Source organism: Pseudopipra pipra, chromosome 2 (assembly GCF_036250125.1).
Source record: "Pseudopipra pipra isolate bDixPip1 chromosome 2, bDixPip1.hap1, whole genome shotgun sequence".
NCBI lineage: Eukaryota > Metazoa > Chordata > Aves > Passeriformes > Pipridae > Pseudopipra > Pseudopipra pipra.
Window position 1 is genome coordinate 4723969 of NC_087550.1, and position 17112 is coordinate 4741080.

Consider the following 17112-nt stretch of genomic DNA (forward strand, 5'->3'; position numbering starts at 1 on the left):
ACGGAGGGGACAAAGTTCTTACCGTGGCACTCACTGCAGTGCATTGGGCTGCAGAATGTGTCAAGGCAGGGTGGGACCTATCTGAGAGAACTACAAATCTTGGGGACTTGAGAATGCCTAAACTTTGTGGTGTGTGTTTTTGAAGGATTTTTTTTCAGTTGTTGTTGATTGGGGTTTTTTGGGGGTTTGTTTGGTTTTTTTAACCTTAATAGAGATACCAAATTGAAAGGCAAGGTAAAATTTAATCTTTTTGGGAAAGGATTGTATCGGCCCAACAGCTGCCAAGGTTCTGAAACTGTCACTGTCTAGTTAAAAGTGAGAATTGGTGCTGAATGGTAGTCAGCACTACGCTTTGCTCTTGCACATTAACTAGAAAGAAAGTTGATCATACTTACTAAGCATATATGGTTTGTGAGTTGTTTTTTTTTTTCTTAAAGTTATTTCACTGACCTGTTTGTCAGATGATATTCAGACTTCTAATACTATCTCTCTGTTCTGCTGCTGCTGCTGTGTTTAGGGAATCAAAGCTGAATTTCAGATGTAGGCTGAAGCAAAGTGGGGCATCCCTAGGTGAAGAGAAGTATAAGGGGCATTTTTGTAGGTTTTTTTTTTTATCTGTTCGCACTTGATGTATGAAAACAAATGTCCTAATTTCTTTCCCTTCCTCAGCACCAAGTTTAAACTTTAAAATACTGTACCTAATTGGATGACCTTGAATGTTTGAGGTCTGAGGTTGCACAGTTATTGTGGTATAATTGAAGTACTGAAGCTTTTATGCCCTCTTTTAAGAGCTCTGAAACTGCCGTTTTATTGTATGGAACATTCCACACGTCTTGTCACATAATTGCAATTTTCCTAGTAGATTGGTTTATGTAGGACCTAGGGAGTGCCACTGTTTGAATTTGCTGAACCAATAGGCTGTTGTAGGGTGCCTTTCTGTGGAGGGAAGGTGACTAGTTTTCATGGGTTGCCAGTGTGTGTTTAACATGGAGACACAGAGCTGCTCTGCAGAATTTTGTGTGTTTGTTTTACTCTTCGTTTTGTTATAATAGATCGACCCAGGACAGTAATTGTGTTTAGCACAGTGCTTTATCCTGCTTTGGAAATGTATGTATTTAAACAGTTGTCAGGTTCTTTATAACTTCGTGTTTGATAAGGTGTGATTCATTTCTTGAAACTGGTTCAAAGGGAAATCTCAGGTATTCTTTTATTCACCTGCAGGTGTGTGGGGATCTATTGTCAAACTGTCCTCTGCTGGTGTGGCTGCTCTTAGTGGGGTGTTATTCAACCTTAACATACAGTGCTTTCCTCTAGACTAATGCAAAATGTTAGGCTGTAGACAGCATTCAGGAACAGTTTAATTTCTCATTTGAAAATGTTGGTTGTGTGGTGAATGGGGTGTCCAAATTGCATTCAGAGAGATTTTCAGGACTATGTTGACTGTACCTGAGATACATTTGTGGTGTTTTATGTGTGTTTTCTGTCATTTTAATGTATTATTTCTGAGTATATTTTTTTTGGATGGCAGGCTGGTGGTGTTTAGGTTATTCTCTGCTGTTAATCCATGTTAAAAGCTGACATTACATCAGCTGTGTCAAACTATATTTTGCTTGTGATGAGGAGGGGCTTTTCTGAGAGTGTTTGCTTAGATGTAGAACATGCTTAGTAAGTCTGGTACCTTCATTTAGAGAGACAGGAAATATTTCCAAGGTGACTTTTAAGGGTCGCCTGTTCAAATATTCAGTTATTAATTTCGTGTACTGCAGTTTTTCCCATGCTTGAAAATGTGTACTCTTTATGTGGGGACATCATTTTACAGAGGCAAGAGTGCTACATTTTGCTTTGCTTTATTGTATCCTCACATGTTGCCTTGTTTTCAAATGAGCAGCGGTTTTCAAACATGGCCAGAGACAGAATTCTCTACAGGCTGTAACTCTGACCTTTGAAAGTGTTGGTAATTAATTACATAGCATTCCTTCTTTATAACTAGGAGTGCTGGTAGAAACAAGGCAAGACTGATTAAAATGGTCTTGAGTTAATGAAAATACAGTGTTTGTCGTACAGAGAAAATCCTTATTAGAGATAACACTTTTAAAAAATCTCACTTTCTGAAGCATCTGTTTTTCTTCACTGCTAACCCGAAAGACCTTCTTTGGACCTGTTAATCACAAACACTGGATTCAAGTTTTAAGTATACCTGAATCAATACAGCCTTTGTAAAGTGTCTTTGGTCCTCTGTGTTGAGATCTTCTTTTCAGTGGCTGAGGACTGGAAATACTTGAACAGGTTGATTTGAGGGAGAGTATTTATGCTTTGGGTTCTGTGCTGTGCAGGTGATTGCTCCTCTGTCATGTAGGAAAGTGGGTGAATGCAGTGCTGGGGTAAGACCCATCCTGAAATATGGGTAGGATGGTGATGACTAGAGCTTAATGGCCTCCCCTGGAGCCTGGATTTTTCGAACAGGAATAGGACTAGGTAGCCTGTCCGCCCAATATGCTCTGTTTCAGATTTATTCATGATAATATCTAGATCCCTAGGCAGGAATACCTTCTGCAAGAGGTAGACAAATAACACTTGTGGAAGAGCCTTATAGATCTTTTTCAGCCTGGAGCCCAACCCCTGTTTCACTGATTCAGGTGTTAGAGGGGCGTGCAGTGTTCTTGTTGGGACATGGGTGGGGAGATGGTTCTTTTTACATTGTTAGTTTTCTGTGGATTCTACATTATTTCATTTCCATTTTTGCACTGTTGTAGGTCCAGCTCGCTGGAACAAGTTTACAGGCTGCTGCTCAGTCCTTAAATGTACAGGTAAAGACAGTTACCTTCTGCTGCTTGTCCTTCTCTCATCCCGAAGAGCATCCTGGTCCCATTAGAGATAGTTTTTAACCTATAATATGTTACTCTGTGTTTTCAGTCTGACTGGTTTTGCAAGTGATAGGTATGAAGGAATAACGGTTTTACAGCTGTAAATCAGGTTCAGGGTAGTCAGCATTCAGACACTGGAGTTGTTTAAGACGTGCAGCAATCATAACTTAATACTGAATTTCAGTCAGGTGTCATGTCATGAAAACTATGAAAATCCAGGCATATTTCATGTTCTTTCATTTATTCACTTATTTTAAACATATCAAGTATTACTTTGCGATTTTTCTGGTACCTGAATATGGGACTATAACGCAACATTAACTATGTAAGGTGGCAGGCTTAGATTGCTTGTGTAAATAACACAAAGTGATATCAAAATAAGTCAGAGTAATTGTTGTTTAATAATGTACGTGAGACAACAAAGCTTTCAAACTTTTTTATGATGCTGAACACTTCAGTGTATCAGTTAATGTTCCACTTCCTCTCAGTACTATATTAAAGGGGCAAGGGATGCAGTTTTATTGAAGACTGGTTTCAGTATTGCTTGTTATTAAAGAATGTAGGTAGTGCATTACATGAAATGCAATAGAATGTGGACCCACTTATACATAATAACAATTTGGAAAGAAGAGGAGGTATAGTGACCTTCCTTTCTAAGAGGAAGGAGGCAGAAAATTGCCTTGGTTGCCATGGTAAACTTCCATCCCTGAGAGAGATGTTGGCAAACAGGCTGTATCTCCAGTGCAGAATGTTTACAGTCCTGCGCTGTAATTATCACTCAATGACTGGCAGAATTAATCAGAGCCTTTATGTTAATTAGCCCGCTCTGCAGTCCCCAAAACAGGTGGTGGAAAATATGCAAATCTATGCAGAATTTTAATGTTCTGCATAACCAGTTTTAATTATCATAAAACTCTCTCCCCCTCTTCATGCACTGGCGTTTCCTCCCTCATGTCTTCACAATTTCTTGTGTTTAAAAAAACAAACAACCAAACCACGGAAATAAATCAAAATAAACTCGAATCTTTTTAAATAAAGCAGCATTAATAAATAAATAGAATAAATGCTAAACTTTGATTATTTAAAAGCACTTTATGTATGATGTATTTTGCTGTCGGTGGATAAACCTGTGAGGATTTTTCAAAAGCAGTCCCATATAAACCAACAGTATGATGACTTAGAGGTACAGGATGCAGATAATGGAAACAAAATCTCCTTTCCCTGGTTCCATTGTTCAGGATTTTAGGCAATGAATAATTTTAACAGCCCTCTCTTTCTTTATGGTGGGAGGTAGCGTCAGCTTCAGTTGCATTGCGTAAGATGAGATGGGACCTGAAAATAACGTCAAAGAGTTACACAGGACCAGAGAGTCTCTCTGTTTTGTTTAAACTGCATTACCTACAGACATGTTTGAGCAATCGTGGCTGAGATGGTGGGCACACAGAGCCATTGCTTAAACACACTCTTAAAATAAACCCAAGGGCTTTTTGTATGCAGATGAAAGATTTTTATTGTGCGGTGTTGAGATAGCAGTGTGTTATACATTAACATCTGTTTTACACTATAAAGAGTTGTATTTTTTTTTTGACTAGTCTAAATCTAATGAAGAATCTGGGGACTCTCAGCAGCCAAGCCAGCCTTCCCAGCAGCCTTCAGTGCAGGCGGCCATACCCCAGACCCAGCTCATGCTGGCCGGAGGACAGATCACTGGGGTAAGGTTTACCCAGGTTTACTGCAGTCAGCCTCCTGATGGCAGTATCACAGAGCCTGGCAGTGAAGGGGATTGTCATTAACATAGGAAGAAACTTCAGGGAAAGTGGGGACAGAAGGTATCTTCCTAGAAAAATAAGCAGACTTTAATATTTGGGGTTTGTTACAATAGTATTTGCTTCCAGACAACAACAACAAAGAATTGTTTCTCTGTGTTCTCGGTACCCATCTTGACTCTGCAATGAAAGGAAAACCTGGTGTGTTTACAAATAGGACACACACTGATGTGATAAAGAGGAATTTTTATTTTCTTTTCAAGATTAAAACGGGACATGGGAGAACGAGACTAAATCTTATCAGATAGCTGGGTGTAGAGCAAAATTATGGGACCTGCTAATTCTTCCTCTTCTCAAATACTGTATTAGTACTCCTTAAGCCTATTCAACCCTTCTGTTTTAACCTACCAATTTTGAGGGTTTTTTAATTGCAAGGCTTTGGGAGTAAATATGAGATAACTTGGTTTAGACTGTTTGTTGTTTCTGAATTGTTGTAAAGGCTTTCAGTAGTTTCAAAAAAGGAAGTTTTTCAAAAGGGCTTTTAAAGAATGAGCGTTTACATAGTCAGCTTTGCAGTTTTAAGTGTTTGTGTGTTTAGGGCAGTTGCTCCAATAATGTATTTATGATTCGAAGTATTAGATTAGATCATCTCTACACTTGAATGAAATATCATCCTAATTTCAGGCTCAATTGTTAAACCTTCTTCTATGTTAATGTACAAATAAACATCCTGTTTAGTTTTCAGTTAACTGCATTTGAAAGCTTTAAAAGTGAGACTGTTTTAATATGTTGTTAAAACCTGGCATATTTTATTATTTTTTGCATTCCCAAAAAATATTGGTTTGTTTTAATTCATGATTGTCTGCTGTAGTGAAACGTTCAAAACTCCAGGCCCATGCAGATACGGATTGTAGTAAATATGGGCATCAAGATTCATTTACATGTAAAGGAGAAACTGCTGCCACCTGTTCCTCAGAGATAATGCGTGTTTGGGAAGGGAAGGGATGTGAAGTTGCCAACTCTATTCTATTTAAAAAAAAAAAAAAAAAAGCAGATGGAGAGACTTGGAGAGAAACAAATGGAGCTCATGTTCTTTACTTATATCTTAGGGCATAATGGAAATGATGGAATATGGCAGGGATTCATGCTAATGTGAAGCAGCTGGGGTGTTATCAGTTTGTTCAGTAGCCATAGCCAGCATTCCTGCTTCGCATTCATCTGGCTAATCACTTGCTGTTCTGCTGGGTGTAAATTTCCTTTCAAATCCTGGCAATACCGATTCTTTTCTTTTGCTTGCTACTTAATTACCTTTTCCCAGAAATTGCTGGTAGAGTTGTGAAGAAGACTTAGGAGTGAAGTTAGGTTCTGTAGGTTCCAGTAAGTGCAAATGTTTGCTTTGGTGCAGTTTGGTTTACGTCACGCCCGTGGTAGGTTGGTTCCTATGCTGTGTTGAGTAGCCAGCTGTCCTTACTTAAGGCCACAGTCATCGGCTGAACCGTAGCAATAGTTCTGGGGTTGTCTGCTTAATATAACTAGTAAAAAGCTAGCTAATGACTTTGTAGCTTCAGTGGCTCTTTGCATTATTAATGGCTGTGTTTTCTAATTGTTTATAGCTCACGTTGACGCCAGCCCAGCAACAGTTATTGCTCCAACAGGCGCAGGCACAGTTGCTGGCGGCTGCAGTGCAGCACTCAGCCAGTCAGCAGCACAGCGCTGCTGGTGCCACCATCTCAGCCTCTGCTGCAACGCCGATGACGCAGATCCCTCTATCTCAGCCAATACAGATTGCACAGGTGAGCCTTGAGGCTTGAGAGGGTGGAAAACAAAAGACCTTTGACTTCGTTTGCACCATTTTTTTTTATTCCCTTGTTCGGTGGGTTTCTGGAGTCCTCGAGCGTTTTTAGTCGTCCTTCACGCGTCCTCAGCTGGTGAGGTTGAAGTTGGTAGTCTTAGTTGCTCGTCACTTCCACTGGGCTTCTGAGTTTGCTCCAGAATCTGTATTTTCTGAATTTTCCTCCTGGTAGTTAGCTTGGGAAAGGAGGAAAAGAGGGTATAGAGAGATACCCACAGAAATTGCGCTTGTTGAGACCTGTGTGGATGGGAAGTGATGCCTGTGTATCACAAAGGGTGCTCGTCAGACCCAAATGGTGCTTGCTGGAAGCAAAATGACAGAGCTGAAGAAAGGCAGTTTGACTTGACAGATCTGTGTGCTGTTTTGGCTTGGTGCTTAATGCTCAGAGTTCAGTGACAAAGGATGGGCACTCCTGTGTGTCTAGGGAAAAACTTGCCGGAATGTGTCTGGAGTTGAAATCTGTCCAGTTTCATGCTCTGGTACTACTTGCCAGTTAATTCTGAAGAACTGTGTTTCAAGGCAGTTCTGCTTACTAGAAGCAGCGAGGATTGTCCTGGATCTTCCAGGATTGGGATAATTCCGTGTGGAGAATGCAGTGCCACTAACTCCATACTTAGTATATGTAGTGTGGAAACTCCTTAGACTTGTGGACAAGGGTAAACAAATGTACAGCTGAGGCATCTTGAGTGCTACTATTAGGTTGTCGTGTTGCTCATGCTGAGGTCCATCTTTCTGTAGATTAAGGTTCTCAGTACGTGGTATCAGTTTGTGTATTAGTGTAGCTGTGCAGAGTATGTTGGATATGTAATCTCCAAAGCTGCTTCTTCTTAGAGCAAGCAGATTCTTTAAGACTGTCTGGTGCTTGCTGTTCAGGCTGTTTTCTCTTACATTCAACTGGGGTGAAGTGTCTTAAGAAGTGAACATGAGATCTGATTAAGGACAAGAATGGAGATGTCACAATTACTGTGAAGTCCATTGGTGAAATGTGCAGTTCCTTTATTGTGCTAGTCCACTAGCTGAATAACAGCCTGGCTGTGCTATCAGGTTTTGATTAGCTGAAGTGGCAAATTTCTGTGGGGTTGGTCTAGAAGTTCTGACCTCTCTGGCAGTCCTTAGAGAGGCCAGAGTGATGCCATCCCACATTTAAGTGAGAGATCCCACAGATCTCTCACACTGAACCTCTTGGACTGTGACAAGTCGTGTGACCAAATATTAACAAATCTTTTAGCAAAGGATCTCACTTCACTGGCATGATGTGGAGATGACTGAAGGATGTAGCATTCAAGGAAACTTGTAGTTCTCAAGATCATCTCTTAATTTTGTTAAGTCTTTGTAGCCAATAATACAGACAGATTTCAAGAAAAGAATGGGAAATGTCCTTGTCAAGGGAGTTGGTGGTCAGCTTCTAACTTCTTGCCATGCATCTGTCACAGAGTTCCCACGTGATACTGTGCAAGTCTTTTAACCCAAGTGTAAGTAATCCACAGGTGTGTGCCTCTTGTCTTCCAGGTGTGCAGCTTAAGATAGTTTGGTCTGCTTTACTGGAGTGTGGCACACTAGAATTTCATATTAACAAAATCCATACCTTGAACTTTCTGGCTTTACGTTTGTCAAATGTGCCGCCAAAGCAGTGGATACCTTTGAATGGGCAGATACCTTTGAATGCAGTGTGTGAGATGTTGCTAATCCCTCTCTTCCACAGCAGTGGAAATGTGTGAAGCATTTACAGTTATTAATTTTGTACTGGAGAAAATCTCCAGAGAAATGTCTGAGAGGAGTCGAGAAGATCAGGTGTGTGCCGTCAAACAGGAGCTTCTGAAGTGAGCGTGTGCTCTGTGAGAAATAGCATGTGATCATGTTGTTGCCACATGGGGAACAAATTAAAGTTGGACTCATGTTCTGGCGTTTCTAATTACCGAAACGTTTGACTTCACAATTGATTCTTTTAGGACAGGTTATTTTGATACCTAAATGAGCTTGGTTGAATCTTGTTGGCTGCTTCCCATGATGAAAGGGCAGGGCATAGTTTGTGCAAGGGTTGGATATAATTTGATATACTTATGGAAAATGTCTACCATCCAGGTTCATAGGTAGGTAACACCATGCTTTTTGATCCAACTTGGCAACGATTTGTAAGCAGTGCTCAGCTTTGTTTGTGTTGCTATTGTAAACATATAGCTGATTACACAAATAGCTGAATGTTTGTTTTAATTGATGATTTTTTGAATAATTGATTAACTGGCAGGTCTCTGCTGCAGGGGGATTACCATATTTATTTTAATTAACTAATTGCACAAGCATGACTTCTTTGACGTGCTCTGCAGTTCACGTAAGGTATCTGCTGCAGCAGCCTGGGGAGATGCTTGTGCTGCTGCTGGGCTGCTGCTAAAGTGACACTGAACAGTTGTACCAAGCTTTGGAGTTCTTTTTAAACTTTACTTCTTTTCATGATCTATGATCAGTGTTTTTATGATGTAAACCTCAAAATTACAGAGGTGCTGAGGGTGTAATTAGAGAAAATGACATTGAATGTAGAACTTTAGATGATTTATTTTGTTTTTTTAACAAAAATCTTCATGGCAAGTTGTAGCACTTGACAGATCATTCTGCTGAGGTAGGAGTTGGATTGTTTTGATCTTTCTAAATTGTCAGGCAGCACCAGAAGACATGCATGTTTCCCTGAAAGTCTTTCCATCTCTTTGTGTGTTCTTATGCTTGCACAGGGATTTTAACACTGAGGGGAAAAAAGATCGGTATAGGAAAACAGTGTCAAGTTTGTTCATGTGGTTGCTATTGGGAGATTTACTGTAGTGGTATAATTAACTAAATAATAAAACTTTCCCAAGGTAGAAATAAAGTTGGATTTCAAATGAATTTGAGGGGCTGGTAGGGCTATTTAAGTGTGATTAGCCTTGGAGGTATCATTTTCGTTTTGCGTTACAGAATTATATTTTTGTATTTAAACAAGACTTAGCCAACACACCAGTTACTAGGGCAGATGCACAGAATAAGATTGCTTATACCAGTTATCCCTGAGGCCTCAATTTAAAAACAGTTTTCTCATATTAAAGTGTAAGAGCCTGATGATAAGAGCTGTCATGTCTTAGCTGGGTAGCCGGTGTTATGAATACAATAGTCTTAAACAAAAAGCTCTCCTCCTTTGATCTTACAGATACACTGCCACTGTTTCTTTGTATTCTTTCTTCTACATAACTCTCTCTCCTGTGGTGGTGCTTCAGATCATCTGAGATCTACTTGGTCATCTTGCTTTTGGTGGGAGAGGTCCTCCACCTGTCTGTTTTTCTGTTGATACTTCTTCCTTCCACAATTTCTTCCCAACTCCTCCTTTTGTGTTTGTACTTTTTCTCTTATCTACCTCTGTTTTCACCCTGCAGCCTCTCTTTATTTCCTCTTCTTCCACCCAGTGTTCACACCCTTAGTCAGCTTGCCCTACTCTTTTCATTTCTGCTTTTAACTCTGCGTCCAGTCCTCTCATCCAATTTGGTGTGAGCCCCTCTGTGCTGGAGGGTCGGCACAACCTGCAGAGGTAACCAGTCAAGCATTGAAAATCGATGAATAAATGAGTGGAGGCCCATGTTGTGTTGGGCTCAAGAAGCAGCAGTTTTTGTTAGCGGTGCTGACCATTGTGATGTTATGACACGAAGGCAGAAGAAATATGGAGTTCCAGGGAAAAACTGGAGCGGTTATTTCTCTCTTTTTAAGAGGGAAATTGGCCTCAGTTTCATAGGAATAGTTGTATTACTACTGAAATTTTCTGAAAGCAAACGATACCGTTGACTTTGAAAACACTTTGTTGCGCTCGTGGGCACTTCTTAAAATTTTACCGTTCTCTTATAAGATGGAAGTTTCCTTTTCTTAAGAGCATTGCTTGGCCAATCCATCTGGTGTCTGTCTGCCATATTATTACACTGCACGCTCTTGACTTAACACAACTAAGTTGCCCAAGTGATTGATGGCCAGTGTCTGTGTAATGCAGGTTAAGTAGTCGTTTTCCTATAATGCATGTCTATGGTCTCATAAATCAATGGACTCCCTTTTTTTTTTCCTCCCTAGTCTTCCTTTCCACCCACTGACACTCCCTACCCTTCATCCCCAAAAGGAGATTTCTGCAACTTTGAAGTTACAGTTTAACAGATTTAAAATAATGTGACACTTTAGTCGTCTTGTTTGGTTGGTTGGTTTGGCTTGTTCAGTGGGAGTTTGGTTTGGTTTTTTCAGTGGGAGGTTGCAAGTATGGAAAATATTTGCTTGGTGAGTATTTTGAAACAGCTTCTTCTCAGAAAGATGGAAAAATTCTACGTGTATAGATAGTTTTCATGGATTACCACTGTTATGTTGGCTGACTTCACAATGTGCTTCAGTTCTCAATTTCAGTTACTCTTGTTATTGTCCTGTTTGGAGAAGATGAAAAGAGAAAGGCTATTGGGGGGAGCAATATTTTTAAACTGTTCTTTATGTTTTCATTCTCCAGCTAAATGTCAGGTTGAAGCATTTTTCTTGAAAATCCAGTTTCTCAGAGATTAGCATTTTATGTTGAGACCAGTCATTTAATTACAGAAAATTAACAGTTCTGAATGGTTTAAATACATAAAAGTAGGGTTCTACAATAAAGCAGTGATTTGGATTATTCCTTTTAACCTTTAATTATAGTCATATCTATTAGGCTTATTGTAATTTGTTTCAGAACTAATCAAATATATTTATTTATTTGAGTTAGCTACTTTCTGAAATTTGACCTGAACAATCAGCCTGCAAACAAGGAATCTGTAATATTTTGCTTTCTTGTTGTTGATTCAAATGGTAATTGCAGGTTGTTGTTATAAACAAAAATAGCTCCCAGCTAATATGCTTGATTTGTAGCAGAGTTCCATCCTCAAAAAAATAAATTTGAGAAGTCTGAGTGCTGATAAAACTGAAGTATTTGAAAACTCCTGCATTTGGTGGGGATGGGAGGGAGATTGATTTGTTTGTTTATTTGGTTTTGTTTTGTTTTGTTTTTAAAGCAGAACAGTGCTAGAAATACTTTGCTGGGTTATTTACTAAATAACTTTTGTTTGGTTTTATGAATGACAGTGCAATTCAAATTGCCGTTCTAAAGGATATTCAGTAGCAGGACTGCTGCTGTGTTTGACATCCACTTTTATCTCTAAATGTTGGAGTGTAACTGGCTGATAGAAAATCGAGTTACATTGGGAGTCATGGCTGACCTAAATGTCTAACACACAGCTCTTTCTTTTCTTTTTTTTTTTCTTTTTTTTTCCTCTTTTGTTTTTTTTCCTTTTTTCTCTTTTTTCTTTTTTTTTCTTTTCTTCTCTCTCCTTTTTTTTTTTTTCTCTTCTCCTGTTTCCTTAAGGATTTGCAGCACTTGCAGCAGCTTCAGCAGCAGAATCTCAACCTGCAACAGTTTGTGTTGGTGCATCCAACAACCAACTTGCAGCCAGCACAGTTCATCATCTCACAAACACCGCAGGGGCAGCAGGGTAAGTGCTTCGTGCCAGAAAAGCAAATCATGCAGAGCTTTTTTAGAGGATAAGGTGAAACTGAGGTGGTTCATACACCTTCACTAACTATTGATAATCTCTAGGAGAAAAACAGCATTGCAATTAGGAAATTCTAACAGCTTGTCCCTTTGTTGGTGTTAGACCTCAGCCTTGTCAAAATTTGTGTAGCTCACTTCTCAGGGGGGATCAATCCAGGGAGAGTGTCATGGGAACATTTGCTAACAACAAGGCTTCTTGGAAAACAATGCAGCATCTGAATTTTTGGGTTAGGTTCTCAAGAAGCAAGACTACTGGGAAGAGAAGCTGGGGAAGGCAACTCTCCAGAACTCAAAGGCAGAATCCTATGAGGTGGAGGCCTGGAGGGTGCCTTGGCTGTCTGGATTAGATCAATGCTCAAAGGGCTACAAAATAAGAGATACAAAAGAAGTGATGCACAGTGCAGCTCCTCACCACCCACTGCCCAATGTCCAGCCAGTTCCCAGCCAGCTTTCCCTTCTTTAGCTTATAAACTGAGCACGAGACCACAGGGTGTGGAATATCCCTTGGGCAGTTTGGGTCAGCAGTCCTGGTTCTGTCTTCTCCCAGATTCTTGTGGCTCACGGCCTCTTTGCTGGTGGGGTGGTATGAGAGGCTGAAAAGTCCTTGAGTCCGTGATGCTCAGCAGCAACTAAAACATCAGCATGTCATCAACATCGTTCTCATCCTAAATCCAAACCACAGCACTATACCAGTGACAGAAAATTAACTCTATCCCAGTCAAAACCAGGACAGACAGGAAAAAGATTACAGAATCAAAAGTTCTTGTGGGAGAGTAGAAAAGTACTTAAGCCTAAAGCAGGTACAGTGCATTTTGTCATAAACTGAAATAATAATTACGCCTTGGGAAAAGAGCTAGAATGCTTGATTTGTGAAACAGCTCTCATAGTAATAATATTTTGACAATGCACTGGGTATGACTTACGTGCCAAAGACAAACCAGGGCAGTGGGAGGTGGCAGTGTGCCAGACCAGTTAAGATGTTGTACAGCAGCTTTGCTGTAAGAACTAACGTGTTCCCAAGCTGCAATGCATCACGGTACTGATTGCAGCCCCATTTGTTGCTGCCCATGGAAAACTGTGTTTAGCCATGGCCTCTTATGCTGATATACTCCAGTAGTCTTTTTTTTTCCTCCTCTCTGTTCTACATGAACTCTACTCAGTTGTTCAGGTCTGGTAATCCAAAGATTCTTGCTCAGAAGGCAAATCCTGTTATGCTTGAAGAGTCCTCCAGAGCCTGGCTGTCCTGTAAAGCAGCTCTTTGCACCTCATTTTCTTCTGTTCCTTTCAATTTTTTCATGCATCATTCCTTCTTACATACTCTGACTTGGATAGAACCTGGCTTTCCATTATGCTGAAGCGCTCTTGCTGTCTGAATGCTCTCACATTTGAATAAAGGGTTAGTCAAAATTAACTTCCTTTTAATAGGACTTGATTTAGGAGAGATTTTATATCGGTACTGGTAGAAAATGGCTAAAAGGCTGTTCATGGAAGCATTTAGGGATATACTGTTTTCTTAAAATGAAGCAGAACTTATAGACTTAACATATTGTTCTAGAAGAAATCAAACACCAAAATGTAGTTCAAGGATTCTTTAAAACAGCGTTTTTTAAAAAAATAAATTCTTTTAATGAAACAGCAGGCACAAAAGCATTGTATTGAAAAACTCATTGGTATTAAGGTCTGCCTACATTTTTCAGCGAAAATCTGCTGATTTTCTAAAATACCTCTGAAGATGCCTCAGAAAAAGGGAAAACTAAGAGAAGCAAATTTGTATTCATCTCCCAAAATGAGTTGTTTGCATTATAGAAAGGAAGGGAGGCTTTTCTGTTTGTTTAAAATCTCCTGAAGTAGAATTAACTGCTAGAGGAGGTTTTCATAGTACCTTTTTTCAGGGGCCATCTGTAAAATTAATTCTTCACTGCAATATAAGACTTGCATATTGCTGTCATCCAGTGACTCAGTGTGTGTAGAAACGTTGTGTTTTACTGGTAATGTGCAACCTGGACAAGTGAATAGCTCAAAAACGTGGGGAGATTTATGTGCTGGATTCTGACCATAGGTCATTAGTGCATGACAACCTTCCAAACTGAGATGCTTGAATGGATCTCATTTTCTTCATGAGCACTCAATGATAAAGCAACATGTGTGCCATAATACCCCTCATATCACTTTTTGATATGGCTTTTTTGCAGTATTTCACAGTTATTATTCGAAGATCTCAAACTGTACATTACTGTTTATGAGAAAGATTGAGAAAGTGTGTGGTTTTACTTTGTTGTTTGCTGTTGCAGCTGACTTTTCCAGGTTGTTCTTGTCCTATTGCTCCATTAGTCAACTTCATAAAATAATAAATATTCTGAGGAAACTAGCATAGAGTTTTCTTTAAAACCAAAGGCATTCAGATTTCTTTTGATGCCTCATTGGTACTGCATGGAGCTTTATAAATATGTATGCATTTAATAACTAACATGAAAATTCAGATTTATGTATAGATTATATATGCTGGAAGAAATTTATTGCTTTACAGACTATGCTACTTGTTTTGTGTGTGCCATGTTTGTGTGTGCCATATAAATGTTTTTAAAATGAGAAGAGTTTTGAGGGAAATAACTAAAGAACAGTATCACTAAACAAGATTTTAGAAGACACGTAGACATTTGGTGAAGAAAAATTTGTTACTTGAAGAGGTGATGGGGTACAGAGAAATAAAAATCATCAGCAGTTGTATGTAGATTCTTGAAAGGATTGAACTTCATGACCCTAGATTGAACTTTTGAAAAATTTTAGAAAAATTTAGAAAATTTTAGAAATTTTAGAAAAATTTTAGAAAATTCAATGCCTCAAATATTAATCAATTCTCCTGTCTTTCTTTAACACACACATTACAGCACCCAGCAACAGATACGAAATTTTCCCCATAAATCCACTGCCATGTGTCTGACATAGTCACCTTCCTTTTCCAGATGATTTCTGGCTATTTAGTGGCTTATAGGAAACGAATTTACAAGTTCTCATTTTCCATGGCTGGTAATTGGTAACATCATAACTGAAGGAATGGTTTCAAGCCTCAGCAGTTATGCAGAAGATTGAATGGAAATAGAAATTTGGAGCAATTTCTTATTCAGAGCTACCGTTGTCCAAATTATTGGTGAAGTCACAGGCAGTGACTGTAATGTCTTTATACCTCTTGTATCTGTTCCTGTATCTAATAGATCTGTCTCTAGAACAATCAATTCAACATCCCTTACTACAATTACAGCTGCTTCTTAGAAATATTACCCTCATCAGGTGACTGTTCACCTTTCTACTCGGGAGATGTTGCCAATAAAAATCATATCAGTAAAAATCTGAATGGAGAGGGGAATTGGTGCTGCATTTAATATAAATTAATCTTGGAAACAGAAGTTGTTAAGATCTAAGAAAATACTGTATCATTGTCAAGGAGATTTAGAAACAGTACTTATGAAGAAAATATCCAGAAAGGCAAATGTGGAAGACAAGCTACTAATTCCCTTTAAACACTGAAACTTCCCTTACCTATTCTAAAGTTATTGCTGTTTATTATTAAAAGCCTTGTTTATGATTTCATTTTTTTTGTTGTGAGGTTACTTGGGATAATGATAGCAGGCCAAATTCAGTCCTTGTTCTCTTTTTTTCCTACGTGTCCTACACACTTTGAGGCTTCACTTATGTGAAGGCTGTTGTAGTGGCTTTGTCTTGCAAGCCTGACTTCCAGGATATGTCTGTGAGAAGAACAGCAGCTTTGGCAGAGATAAAGCAGTCAAGTTCTTAGATGAAAAAATTCACTCTTTAGGGAGATCATTTAGGAATGAATTATGTATTATGCTTCTGGGCCAACTTTCTAAAAAGTATTCTGAAAAAGTCTGCACTTGAATGTTTGTTTTATCTTTTGTTTAATTTTAGATAATAAGAACTGAACCCCAGATCAGTCCTTGGGGACTGTTGGCTGGCAGGAAGAGTTTTTTGGCTTGGACCATTATTCATGCTACTCATAGACATTACAGGAAAAATCCTGCATGATGGTAGATGCATTTACTTTAACTATTAAAAAAAATTAAATACCTCTAAACTGTCATACTTTTGCATAGATCTTTACCTCCTTCTTTCAGAGTGTCACACTGGTAATTTGTATGCCATATTTAATGCAGTAATACCACTGGGCTCTTAAAACCCAGGGCAGAGGGTTAGGAATAAGACCTCTGTAAAGTATGCAAGTACACTATCAGCTTTTACAGATTCAAACAAATCATGTGGGCTGGAAGGGACCTCCAAAGGTCATGAAGTGTTGCTCAAAGCAGGTCCAATTACAGCAGAGTGCTCAGCACCTCAGACAGTTGAATTGAACGTGTCCAAGGGTGGAGTTTCTGCAGCATTTTCAAGTACCTGTCCCAACAGCTGACTGCTCTCATGGTAAAAAAGAACCCCAAATAACATTTCCTGCATCAACCTTCATGAGGTTCCGTTTGTCCAGCCAGTCTAGACCCTGCCTTCTGGCCTGTTGACCTCTTTCCCCATATTTGTCCACAAACTTGCTGAGAATACATTTTGTCCCATCAGCCTTACTGGTAATAAAGATGTTACAGAATCACAGCACCAGTTATGTTGGAAAAGTCCTCTGGGATCATCGAGTCCAACCTCTGACCAAACACCACCTTGTCAACTAGATTATGGCACCGAATGCCACATCCAGTCTCTTCCTCACCTCCAGGGACAGTGACTCCACCATCTCCCTGGGCAGCCTGTTCCAATGTCTAATCACCCTTCCTGTGAAGAAATTCTTCCTAATGTCCAACCTAAACCTCCCCTGATGCAGCTTAAGACCGTGCCCTCTTGTCCTATTGCTTCTTACCTTGGAGAAGAGACCGACCCCTACCTGGCTACACCCTCCTGTCAGGGAGTTGTAGAGAGTGAGGAGGTTTCCCCTGAGCCTTCTCTTCTCCAGGCTGAACAGCCCCAGCTCCCTCAGCCTCTCCTCACAGCACTTGTGCTCCAGTACCTTCACCAGCCTTGTCGTCCTTCTCTGGACGTGCTCCGGCACCTCAGTGTCCT

At 39.6% G+C, this 17112-nt stretch overlaps 1 protein-coding gene across 13 annotated transcripts in view; it reads left to right on the plus strand.

The window, feature by feature from the left end:
• The window catches only part of POU2F1 (POU class 2 homeobox 1), a 134210-nt gene that overhangs the window by 67616 nt on the left and 49482 nt on the right, over positions 1 to 17112 (plus strand). For 9 of the 13 annotated variants that reach the window (XR_010427244.1, XR_010427245.1, XR_010427241.1 and 6 more), the window contains exons 4-7: positions 2754 to 2807; positions 4457 to 4576; positions 6244 to 6423; positions 11857 to 11983. Coding sequence is in view for 10 of the 13 variants with exons in the window: in XM_064643456.1 (XP_064499526.1) it covers positions 2754 to 2807; positions 4457 to 4576; positions 6244 to 6423; positions 11857 to 11983 (481 nt within the window). In the remaining 3 variants the exon portion in view is untranslated. The remainder of the gene's footprint in view (positions 1 to 2753; positions 2808 to 4456; positions 4577 to 6243; positions 6424 to 11856; positions 11984 to 17112) is intronic. The other 4 variants (XM_064643417.1, XM_064643461.1, XM_064643463.1 and 1 more) reach the window with 4 other exon arrangements.